The sequence below is a fragment of the Natator depressus genome, chromosome 5, assembly GCF_965152275.1.
Source record: "Natator depressus isolate rNatDep1 chromosome 5, rNatDep2.hap1, whole genome shotgun sequence".
Taxonomy (NCBI): Eukaryota; Metazoa; Chordata; order Testudines; family Cheloniidae; genus Natator; species Natator depressus.
Window position 1 is genome coordinate 110664600 of NC_134238.1, and position 13363 is coordinate 110677962.

Consider the following 13363-nt stretch of genomic DNA (forward strand, 5'->3'; position numbering starts at 1 on the left):
GTTTCACTTTCTGGTTCTCATACAAGCAAGCTTGCCAACACTGGAGGACCATGTTATTCCTTTAAAAATAAACCACTGTTCCCACTTTATACACAAATGTTAAGGAAAGCATTTTAGAAATAATTCAGGAAAGTCCGGTTTTAGAGACCTGAATTTGGGTGTAACTGATCTGGTAGAAGCTCTCTAATGTCTCTATATTTGCTTCAACATAGAGGAGAGTACTCTCTTTTGTACAATTACATATTGCCCAGAACCAACATTCATAATATGAGTCACTGCTGTACATCCTGAAAGAAGGTATTAGTACAGACCAAACAAAGCCATGCACAGAAATTAACAATGCCCTAAGTGTGAAGTGCAGTGCACAGCAAAAATTATGTACGAGTTTTAAATGTATTTGTTTTCCATAAAGTAAAGTGCAACAAGTATGACCAAGCTGACATGGGTTTTGTGTACAACATGTTATTGCTTCATTTACAGTGAAAGCATTCTGTAAAGGGCCTTACCAAATGCTTCGGTACAACATCTATTTTTAAATTTGAACCAAACTGGGATAAAACATTTGAAGATGCCTTTAAAAACCAGGTCCAATAATTAATCTCAAAATGACTTCAATGAGTCATCGGCATGTTTTTAAAAATAAATTACTTCAAATTCCTAAAACAGAACTCTATGGAGGACGAGCGCTTAAAGGAGGCCTCTCTTTTCTGGAGTAGTGAACACTTTCCTTAAATTCTAAGCTTTCCTTGTTTCCCATGCACTCAATGAAAACACCATATTTGCTGGCCTCCAGCCCACAGAGTCAAGTAGTTTTTCTTCCTAACCAATTTCAAGATTATTCTTTTTGGATCATTTGCCCTCCTGACTTAGCGTACGAGAGCTAAAGTAACGTCTCCCCACAAGCATATAACGAAGATTTAGATTTCCTTTACAAGTCTACAAATGCAGATCACCTTGTCTTTCAGCCCTTGTTTCACAGAGATACACTATGCTCCTACAACTTCTGCTCAAAACAAGAGCATAATGGATAACTAACTCACTGACTGAACTGAGATTTTCGTGCCAGCCCTTGTATTAGCAGATTCAAACAGTGCATTTAGGCTTAATACAAGCTGTTCAGTATCTTAACAATGAATGGCAATATCTATCCACTACCAAGCAACAAAGATGTTTTTTGTTCACTTCTTGCATGTAACAAAGCTGGTGTTTTCTCCCTGGTGTCTCTACCCTCATAATAATTTGAAAAATCAACACGCTTGTCTCACTGTTCTATCCTTATAAGTGTGAGGCTATACAAAAATTCACACTGTCTAAAGTTATACTTGCTTGTATAAAATTATAGAGTAAGAAAAATAAGTCTATTTATATGCTTCAATGGCACAGAATAGTTTTCATTAGATACAAGTCAATCACTTACCTGAAATTGTTGAAGTTAAAGATATTTAGGGCCACAGTCTGCTATTGATATTAAAACAGAACACTTCCACCAACCACCCAGATTTCACTAGGAAATTTGAAGAAAAGTATCTTAACATCTTGATCTTGGTGGAATCAGTGGGAGTTCCATTTAAGATCAATAGTAAGATGCAGTCCTTTGTTGGCAAGTAGTGGAAATAGTTAAGCATTAACACTATATGGGGGAATGACATCATATTACAAACGTTACTGCAATTTCTAATTAGTAGTAAACAGAATCCCCTTGCCTATCACCAAATGAGGGTAAAGGATTTTTTGGCAAGGTACCAAAGATACTTTTACGTCAAATCAATCAATACTCAGAATTTTCAATACTCTGAAGCCTGCATGCCTTTTGAAATTAGTGTACTATATCCCCAAACCTTTATGACACATACAGGACTATGTGACTGAAATATGACAAAACTTGTTGTCAAATAGATGGCCACATACAGCTAGGAGTAATCACATAAACCACATTTCCATACTTCTCTTTTTCCCTTCTTTAGTCACAATGCATAGTACAGCAAAACACAGCCTCAGTTACAATATCAATACATTAGGAAATGGTTTTACAATATATTAAACAAGAACCCAACTGATGTTTTACAAACCGGAAGCACACTTTTTTCCAATGCAGTCAGCATGTAAAATACCAAGACTTAAAAAACACGTATATACATTATATTTTCATTTCTCTGTGGTTTACATACTGCTGAATTATTAGAGAAGATAAAAAAAATGGTTGAACAGAAACTAAACATAAATACACCCTATCTACTGGAACATGTAAACATTCAACTAACTTCTTTAAATTACTTATAAAATGCATGTAGTCAAAACTTAGCATCTCACTAATACTTGTATGCAAAGCATGAATCCAAAATTTATGTGTTTTCTCCATCCGCTCAGTCATCCCCAAGACGTGTTATTTCTTTCTTGTTAGAGGTACAAGTTTAACTTCTATCAGACTTTGCCCATTAATTCCACTAAGAGACAGCGCACTGTTTATTCCAACAGTGCCCCAGCACCTGAAAATAAAATCTTATTACACATCATTGTGCCAGTGAACTGATTACCCAAGTCCCAAGTAATACCACTGACCAATATTTAAAGACTGAAATGGACTGATGCAGAGAAAGGAAAAGAAAAAGAAAAAGAAACAGCCACACAATACATTATTCCTAGTGCAGGCTACCTACTTATATCCTGCATTAGTCAACTTGTGCATTCTGAGGTTTCTTTTGCATCTAGTATTTTTTCCTGAGGGGGAGGGGGGGGGAAAAGAGACCACTAATCATATAATCAATCCACCTGCATGAACACTAAAGAATTTCACTCTCAAAGGATTGTTAGAATTCTGATAAATTGTTTTCATAAGCTTAAAGAAGTCAGTTTCACATGTGACGAACCTAAGTATTTTGTACCCCTTTAAAGCAAATGAGGTGCAGTATGCCCATTGTCTCATGTATCATACTATCTCAAGTTTGTTTCATTTTCCCTCCTGTTATCACCAGAATATTTACATATCTAGCATAAGCCCAGCCAGCTCTTCCAAAAATTACAAGATTTTTAAGACTGGAAATATTATATTCACACTGAAATGCTACTCAGCAGGTACAACACATTTCCACTGAGATTAGCTAGTATGAAATGGATAAGCTAATGACATAGCAAGATCTCCCCAAACTTCCATATGATACTCAACTGACATTTCTTAAGTTGGCTGAAGAAAAAAGAATGTATCTAGATTGAATTGGGATTTATCACCAGCAATTTTGACTGGGATCAGATTAACTGCGTAGCAGAAATATGCCATATCCTGGTGTCCAATCTCTTTGAATAAACATCTAATCTCAATGGAACATTCTATGTGGAAGAAAAAAAACATAGCACAAGGAAATCATGCCAAAAACCTCACACAAGCCACACTCCACAGTACTACTACCAGAACTTAAACTTTAATAGGACTTGCACTGAGGTATTGCAGACAAAACTAATAACTGAGACATTTTAAGAAAATCTAAGAGCAAGGAGCACAGTCCTGTATTTAAGTTTCTTTATTTCAGTTCAAGTTCCACAGTTAATGTGCCTTTAACGTAAATCTGTTGTCATAGAGCCAGTTTGTCGCTGTCAAAGGCGCCAGTTATTTCTGCCAGATGGAAACTTCGATGTTACCTGATGCATAGAATGCTACATTCTGATCAGGTATAGTTTATCGATTGATGTTCCATTTCAATTTGTACCAACAGCACAGAAATACACTGTTCAATCCTGCAGTTAAAAGCTTAATGGACTGTATATTTAAGTAAAACTTGGACATTGCTGGGGAATATGAAAACTTAGCCTGAAGTGGCAATGCCAAAAACTTGAAAATGGCTCTTAAAAAATGGTTTTCTGATGTGGATTTATATATACTATAAAAGAAGAAGATGCAGTTATAATTCACTATAAGCAGAAGATGCAGTTATAATTCACTATAAGCATGAGAAATGAAGTTTCAATATGGTGAATTTAATGCAGTAATCTATGAAACTCCACTATAATTTCCAAAAGATGATGATGCCATCTAACGTACCGAAAGAGTGTATTAGAAGACAATTTTAGACAATTTTGTACTCTCACTGTTATACAGCTATGTCAGAAAAGTGGAAGTGCATTAATGATTTTTAACCTCAAGGTATTCTGGATGACACAAACTGAATTGCCCTCTTGACACTAGAGCTGGTCCTTTCAGACTACAGTTGAAATCCATTGGTGGCCAATTCTACCGCTGATGCTGTAACTATTCTGCTGATAAAAGGATAATATTTGCTCTGAGGGCCACAAGTCTCATATTTTACCAGCATCACATTTTAGAAGAAGAACAAGACAGAAAGAAATCTCCTCTTCAAAAATTACAAAAACCTCCAACGTATTGATGGGTTCAGTTCAGTTATAAGGTGAAAAAATGTAGCCACAATTTACTGGTCCAAGTAGAAGAAGTCCTGCTACATACTGAAGAAACTAGTGGTCAATTCTCTATTTGTATTAGAGCAGGTAATACACAAGGTAAATAGAAGCCAGACTCCAGATACTAGTACAGCAAATAAGGTTTCCTAGGTCCCAATCCTTTTCCCTCTCGTCGCTAAGAACTTGCTCCTTTAGGTCAACAGGTGTTCTGCCACTAATTTTAAAAGGAGGAGGAGCAGGCCTCTGATTTTTTTAATCCCCAGAAGGTAAAAACAATAAAAATAAGAGATTGGTGGGATGGAGATGACACCATGCCTCTAACTTTCAAGTTTTAATATTTCTGGAGAGAACATGTCACACAGCAGCCAAGCTCCCTAGTACAGTCTTACTCTGTGTTGGAGCCAATACATGCAGGTAACCGGCCCATGTGGTAAGTTTGAGGAGGAAAGAGACCCAAATAGTTCATAGCATAAGTTACATGAGCCACCTTCTACACAGACACAAACACACACAGCTAGTAACAAGAAAAAATGTCTACATTTTCAACAGCATTGCTTTTACTCCACTAAGTTATTGTATTGATGGTTTTTCTATTTTATACATATTTATGATGAATGTTTTAGAATACAGCAGTTAAGGGAATACTGTCAAGCATTTTTAAAGGCCCAAACCTAGGTCATTAAAGAGTGTTACAAAATGTAATATAAGATGTGCTTTGATGAAAGATTAAATTAAAACAAAACTGGTTACATTGTCGTTTTAAACATTCCTTTTAACCGACTGCAACATAAATATTGCTTGAGACAGCATATAAAATGTGGTCGACACATTGAAATTGCATTGATCTGATCATGTAAATTTAGAAACGGATTTAGTTAAACCAATGCAATTTTGTGAGAAAAGGAATTCAAGAGCAAGAAAGTGACACTAAGCCAGCCTATTTCCCTTATGCATACTAGATGAATGGCAAAGAGCAAGCAGCATGAACAATGACAACTGATATTAAAAAAAAAAAAGTCTGTTTTACTCATCTGAAGTAGCATTAGTAACACAGGTAAGAGATCGTCAGATGATTTTTTTTAAAAGTATGATGATCAACTGGACATTTAGACTTACCCAAAAATATACTGCCTCCAGGGGTTTCTTATTTAGTTCACATATGAATTGAGGGACAGCTCCAATGTAATTTGGGACAGAAAATCTACAGCCACATTATTGAACACTGAAGCTTTAGGGCCAGACTGGATTTCAGTTGTGCAGCATATGTCACCACATACCATGACTTGTTAGAATTGAAGTCAGCTACTATGTTTGTGCAGACATGCACAACAGCCAGTTCCATAATCAACACCCAGCATGCCCCACATCTCAAAGATTAGTCTTTAGTCCCACATTTCCAATTCTGAAAGATCCTTACTTCACTAGGGGTCAAATACTGTAGTCTTTACTGAGGCAAAGCTCCCTTTGAAATCAATGGGAGTTTTGCCCAAGTATGAAATAAGGACTGTAGAATTTAGTCCTGTAAGGAAGAAGAAACACAATCAGAACATAAAACACCCTTGTGATCAGTCACAGTGAGTCTCTTAAGGTGACTGACTGTTCATTTAAACAGCTGCTTATCTGGGCTGGGGAAATACAACAGGAAAAAACATGGCATAAAATGGAAGGAAAGCCTTCACTGCAATGGAACCCTTTCTTTGTTCAAGAATTCATGTTAAGTAAGTAAGTATACAATCAGACAAACTTTTACACAAAACTAATTGATACCTTGGCATAATCAAGCAAAGCTGGGAAAACATAAATGTTCTAGATGGATTATTTAGAATGTACCACACTGCTCACATGTTAACACAAATATGGGCATTAAGTTCACCACACTTTTAAGCAGATCTGCCCTACAGGTAGACCACCACCTCTTTCAATCATGTTCCTATAATTAATGCTTTTATATATTTTAAGTAATGTTGTTTTATTCTTTCCATACATAGCAAAGTGAACAGCTAGCTATCTTTTACAACATGAAATATTCCAGTGTGCAAGAAGCCTCATACCCACACAATCTCTCTCCCTCTACCAAAAGGAAGAAAGAAAAAAAATCAGCTGGTATGGTTTCTCTGGCAAAAACAAAAACACACCACTAGTTAATAAAAAATCCTAGCTGTAAGATAAAAGCTCATTGCCAGAAAAATATCGGATTTTCTGTTACAATGGCATTGTGCCACCCAATTGTCACTAACATATGGGACCATTAGATTCATGCTACTACTAAAACATTTTTTTAAACTGTACTTTAATAAAACTCAGCTGAAGCACTCAATATATCTTTTCTCTTACCCAAGAGAAGTACAGCAAGCCAACAGTAGAAAAATTACCAACGGCTATGCTAGTGAATCAACATGCAACAGGAAAAAAAAATGAAACATTTCATAAATCATTTGGTGTAATAGAAATAAAGCTACCTAATATGATCAGAGGATCAACAGCTTGTCCTTTGTAGATAATCTTGGTATTTATACAGCAACAGGAAACTTAGCCTGTGACAAGATTCAATTCCATTGACATTCTTTTAAATATTGTGCCTCCACATTAACTAGCATCTTCTCATTTATCTGAAGAAAGAAGTGTTGTCCGTTTTGTAATTAATCAATAAGTTCTGCACATTACATGGTAGCTCCAAATTCTTTTAAGAGTCAGGCTTTTGGTGTCTTGAACTATAAATAATCCAAGAACTAATAATTGTATTTATTTGCATTATTACATTGAAGTAATAATGCCACTATTTTAAAAGCCTCTTTCGTGCAAACTGTATCCCAAAACACAAAGTCTGGACTTGAGTCTACCCTCCTTAATGACACAAGTAGTTCCATTGTTTTCAATGGGATTACTCATGTGAGTAAAGGGGTCGCATCAGGCCATTAAACAGAAAGAAGTATAGAGAGAAAGTCATTGAAAGCGACAGCATAATACATCGTACAGTAAATAAATTATTCAATCATAAGGCCAACAACAGGAATAAAAGTTACTGCCAAGTTAGGCTTTAAGGGGAGATTTCATTTCAAATGGTGAGGGCGCGCCTTCTGAGGTGGAAAGGGGTAGATGTTGTAGATGGCAGCAACTGCAGAAAAGCCAATCTCACCCCAACAGCAGTGAGTGCATGAAAGGACAGCAAGGAGGTCTGTGCTAAAAGGGGGGAAACTGAATGAAAGAAAGAAGGTTTATAAGGCAAACTGGAGTGACCTCATTGAATGTTTAAAACAAACCAACCAAGAACTACACTATGCTCATAGCTAGACCTTCACATTAATTAAACCAGTGGAACTTTGGGGTACACACATCCCTCTATTTGTACATTCGGCTCCCATTAAAAGAATGTAGGATAAGTACATACAACCTCGACACACCTTCGTTTTTGTAAGTTGCCCAACCCTTATTAGTTGTTATAATATCACCAATGAAGTCAAAGTGTCAAAAGGCAATATGTAATAATAGAGCTGTACACAGAGCTTTGATAGTTTACCTATTATAAGATGTTCATGTAAACATGCCATTTTCAGTAGAGTGCCTTCTAGTTTCAGAAAAGAGTTTTCTTTACAAAGATATTCCTTTTTAATGCTCCAGATTAAACTGCAATAAGTAAAAGTGACCAAGTAGTAGCAACACATTACAAACTAAATGAAACCTATCATAGCATGTCCAATTATTGTTTTCAAAATGATATGACAGCTCTGCAAATAGTCTTAACAAGTTTAACTTTTGCTACTAGCTACAATCATTCTTGTTAAAGCAGCCATTTTCAGCATGATTCCATGGAACCAAATATACTAATATAATCTATCAAAAACTAAGGAATAATGTTATAAGAAGCCAAAGTAATGACGTTACTTTGATTTGTGCTGTACATCTACTTCCCTCCTCCTAATCCCAGAACTTTGTTTGTCTGACAAGCTATCACATGTTTCTGTTTGATAAATTATCTTTAGGCTTGGCACAATTAGGTGTTTTATCCATAAGTATCAATAAAAACATCATTTCATTACACACACAGATCGATGAAATATTTTTCCATCATTTTTTGCTTCAGAATGTAGTTTGATTTAAGGATATTTATGTTGATATTTTGAAATGTTTTTTAATGGTCATAAAGCCTTAACTTTTTGAATCTCAGCATCTAGTGTTATTAAATATTGTCTGACTCCCCCAAAATTCTGCACCACTGTGAAAATTTAAATCCATAAAGAATTTTTAAACAAACAGTTATATCCATTAAAATTATACAAAGAAAAAAATTCTGCCAAGCCTAGTTTTTACACAAAATAATCAATAAAAGATTGCAACTTTAAAGACCGTGATAGAGAAAGTGCCTGACATCTGATTGGAAGCAAAAGCATTATGATAAAATATTTTGGATATCATGGTGAAGACCATCTGTGGTTAAATAAAACTATTAATGTAGATGATCAAAAAGTCAGAACAACTTTTTGCAAAAGAATTAGCCATCACTATAGATTACAAAAAATAACATAACACTTTTCCATCCACTAAATCACAAGGGACACATAAGAAAAACTCTTTTCTAAGGTTTTTAACAGAGTAAATGTTGGATACAAACTTGAAGTATCCTTAATAGCCTGACACTAATCTTCCCACTCTGACTTATAAGGTCTGAAATGACTAGGAGATTTTTGATGTGTCAAAACGAATCCCAGAAGTGAGAGATGTTCAGCATAGACTGAAATTACAACTAACTGTTCCCAACAAACAGAATGGTCTCTTACAATCTGAGTCATGTGTAATTACAATATGACAAGTCCTCTCCCGGGCTATGTAAGCTGGCGCTTTTCCCAGCACTTGTCACATCATAAACACACATACAAATAAAAATCCAAAACAAACACTTTAAAACAATGGTTTAAATAGCTGTATAACGTAACTCTGCAGCCCAGCATACTCAACAAAACAACCATCCATCTTTCACTTGCAAAGTCCTAAAAATATATTACAGTTAAACTAGCTCCATACCACACCTAACAACAATCCCCAAGTCTGGGCTACAGAGTCACGTTCCCTCAGGCTGGACAGAAAGTCATTAGCTTGGGGAATGAAGGCAGAGTGTTTCACAAAACACCACTATGGCGTACATATAGCTCTAAGATATGAAAAGCACTTTCTACCATTGATTTCAGGATAACAATCTGTTCATAGTATGCAGACAAAGTTACCTAAACTGTTTAGACTCCCTAGACAGCTCTCACTCCTCCACCAAGTTTCTCATGCAAATTAATATTTCTCTTTAAATAAATTGCCTTTTTGTGCATATCAGTCAGTAATAAATGCAAAAAGAAGATGGGAAACTGTGAGAAAATCCACGTTCTTATAGGGAATTATTTTGCTGACAGTATAGCACAGATGTATGAAAATCACTGAAAATTGTATTATGCACAGTCTTGTACAATACTGTAGTTAGGACCTGACAGAGTGCACTGCATGACTGTTTTAGGGATGTGAATATAAAATAGATTGAATGATGGATGAAAGGGAACTGTTAGTTTGCACCTGGGAAGAGAATCATAGCAATCTAAATACTATTTCCTACTGACTCCCAATCCTACAAACTCAGTGTAAAAAGAAGAAATTCATAACTTAATGTTTGATAAGTGAAAAGCATTAACACAAGTATACATGTTAAAACAAGAGCTTTGCTACCTCTAAACTCAACACTGATTGCTTCCTCTCTTTATTCACTCTCTGTATGTTCAATAATTCCCACATAGCTCTAAGCAGAATGGATTTATTATGATGTTGTTCTAAGGAACTGCAGGAGTTCTAGATGCCAATAAAGATTACAGATCAAATGGGAGATAACTACTAACCATTGTGTCTACTTAGATAAATAAACCTGCACACAAACAAAGCACCTTATTATATTTGTACTGTTACCGCCACTAATCCAACTAAAACAATCAGACAGCCGCTTTGAGAGCAAAAGAATCAAAACTGAAGAAAAAAGATTTTTAAGCCTCCATTAACAAAAATTAAGTAGTACCATCCCCTTTTAAAAAAGGTCCTATAGTACTTAAAAAATAAGAAAGATGGGTGCTAATGATTATGCAAACTCAATAACAAAACAAAACCCCAAAAGGTGGCATAACCAGTAAAAACAGAAGTCCATACTAAGAAGTCATATCAATATCAAAATTCACCAGCAAGGCATACAGATACTTTCCTCCAGCCCATGTACTTACTACACTAAAGAGAAATGTAGATCTAGAAACAGAATGCAACATGTAGCACAAAATATACCACTCTACACTATCGATTTACAGGGTAGGGTATGAGAGATTCTGACACCAATCGAAAGTAAAACAAGGCATGAGGATGCTGTGGAACACAAGACCTCATGCAAGCTTTGCCCAATGCAAAGTCACAGGCGGCAGAGATTAAAGATGATTGCGGCAGCAACTCAGTCATTGCAAGACAAGGGGGAAAGGCAGAAATAAATCACATGGATAAAATAGTGCCCAGATGCCAATCCCTTGACTGTGAGACAGAGCACAAATGCTGCTTTTGTTTCCCCACCTGAACACGCAACAAATGCATCAGCTGCTTAACTCCCAGCTCAGCCAGAGGGATTAGGGAGTTCTCGTTTCGGGAAAGAAAAATACAGTACACCTGATGGTCCTTTGCATGCAACGATTTCTGAGACGCCAGGAGGCCGGCTGTAATTCTTTGCAGCAGCGGTCGCCGCCTGCCAGCGCTCAGAGCATACATGTAAAGCAAGACTTGCAAGGCGAGTGTTTCTCTCTCCCCTTACGCAAACACATTAAATCCATATTTATCAAGCCACTTTTGTATTCGAGCCCTACCTCTTTTTGGCCTAGGGAAGCTTTCATGCAAGTGAAAGACGACTTTCTCCACAAAGTGCTGAATGTTACTGTGCTCGGGTCCTCTAACAAACACCATCCAGTCGTGGGTAAACCCCTCCACGGTGGGTTTCTTCCTAACCTGGGCTCGGTGCCCCAGCTCCAGTTTCACCTGAACGGCACACTGGCGAGAGAGAGAGAGGCAACAATGAGCAGGAAGGCGAAGGATCACACTCAGCTTTAGGGCAGCACGAATAACAAAATACACAAAGAAAATAGCCATAGCACAAGGGGATGGGGGAGGGAAGCCACCCCAGACACTTAAACGTGCATTCACACCACAGGAAAGACGAAGAAGCGATCGGCTCGGGTTGTAACGGAATGCAGCCTCAAAGAAAGACAGAACCCCAACACAAATACAATGGACACACATGAACACGAGCAGGGGCAGTATTTCCAAGGCAAAGAAAACGGGGGGGCACCCCATAATGCTTTATAATAGAAAGCAGTCTCATTTGGAGGTGGATTCCTCCTGAAATTGCATATCCGTAGCAAGGGACGAAACTCCAAGGCATTTAAATCCAGATCGCATGGGCATCAAATTAAAAAAAAAAATAAGGCAAGATGTGCAAGGGGAACGGCGGGGGGGGGGATAAAACAAAAATACCCCCCCTCCTCCATGCATAAACAAAAATGCCAGCGGCTGCCAGTGCTACAGTCCAGGGGTTCGAGGGGAGCGGGGGACACACGCTAACAGCTGGTTCTGCACACACACATGCATGCATAAAGGTAAAGTTACTGGGGTGCCGCTGGCTGTCAGAGCCACGCCGGAGAGAACGCACCATCCTAAGCGGCGCCTCCTGCGCTGAGTCCCCTGTACTGTACTCACTGCTCCCCTGGCTGCTGCGGCTGCAGAAATATGGCTGGGTTATTATTCGCCTCCACCGTCTCTCTCCCTCTCTCTCTCTCTAGATGTGTGTGTGCTTCATGCAATTGCAAAGAGAGGAGGGTGGGAGGGAGAGCGGGCGAGAGGAAAAAGCCACACACTTAAAAAAAAAATCCCCAACACACCAACCTTTCTCTAATTGGAAGCACTAAACGGTGTCTGGGCAGCGCAGGGTGGAAGAGGAGGAGGAGGAGAGGAAAGGGAGGGGAGAGCGGGGGATTGTATGTACTTACCGAACTGGCCATGCCTGGGGGCCCTGGGGTTTGCTGGGGTATGTACTTTTGTCCCCCACCCCACCCCACCCCACCCCCTTAGCTCTAATTCATGAAGAAGCCGCTGTGATGGAGAGTGCGCACAGGAGAGGAGGGTAGATGGCGGACATTCTCTTTCTGTCTTTTCCCCCCCTGTCCCTGTCTCTCTCTCTCTTATTAAACTGAGCCCCCAGCAGCAGCTCCAGCGGCTGGGGCTGAGATACTAGAGCATGCGCCCTGCACCTCAAGCCTGACACTGAGACAGACATAACACTGTGCAAAGGAGGGAGGGAGGAAAAGAGGGAGAGCCTGGAGAGAGAGGTAGAAAGAGCCAATCAAACACAGTAACTAAATCACTAACCCCTCCGGCCGGCCGGCTGCCCGCCCTCACAGCCAGATCATTGCCATCACAACCCAAATGCATTACTTAAAGTAACAGGTTACTGAGGGGAAGGAGGAGGGGGAAACCCACCATCCAACCCCGAGTAAACGACTCAGGTCTGACAATAAAAACCGGATTAAAACTGCTGGAATGTAACCAATGTCTAGAGCCTTAGCCCCCAGCAGTAAAGCAGGGCATGAGGAGGGGGCACTGCACGACGGAGGGGAGCTGCTTGAGTTTGTCTGGGAATTTTAGAGGGATCTTTTTTACAAGGAGAGAGAAGAAAGAGGAAATTAAGAAAACCAAAACCTTAACTTTTGTAAAGTATTTTTCAAATGAACACAAAAGACGGCATAAAATAACTTGAAATCGCATTTACAAAGCTTGTGTGGAGACGAAATGAATGAAGGAGGGTTAAAAATGATGAGTGATTTTTGTGAAGTATCTTAATGAAACACGCAGCTAACTGTAAGGAGTCTTTCAAAAAGAGTGATCCTTAGGACTGAGTGAGGATCTG

At 38.4% G+C, this 13363-nt stretch overlaps 1 protein-coding gene across 2 annotated transcripts in view; it reads right to left on the bottom strand.

The window, feature by feature from the left end:
• MLLT3 (MLLT3 super elongation complex subunit) overlaps window positions 1-12564 on the bottom strand; it is a 218135-nt gene extending 205571 nt beyond the window's left edge. The window contains exons 1-2 of one of the 2 annotated variants that reach the window (XM_074953456.1): window positions 12447-12564; window positions 11271-11451 (exon numbers count right to left, since the gene is read on the bottom strand). In XM_074953456.1, the coding sequence (XP_074809557.1) occupies window positions 11271-11451; window positions 12447-12458 (193 nt within the window). In that variant the 5' untranslated portion in view covers window positions 12459-12564. Of the gene's footprint in view, window positions 1-11270; window positions 11452-12342; window positions 12389-12446 lie in introns of those variants that run through there. The other variant, XM_074953458.1, reaches the window with a different exon arrangement.
• Window positions 12565-13363: the final 799 nt, after the last annotated feature.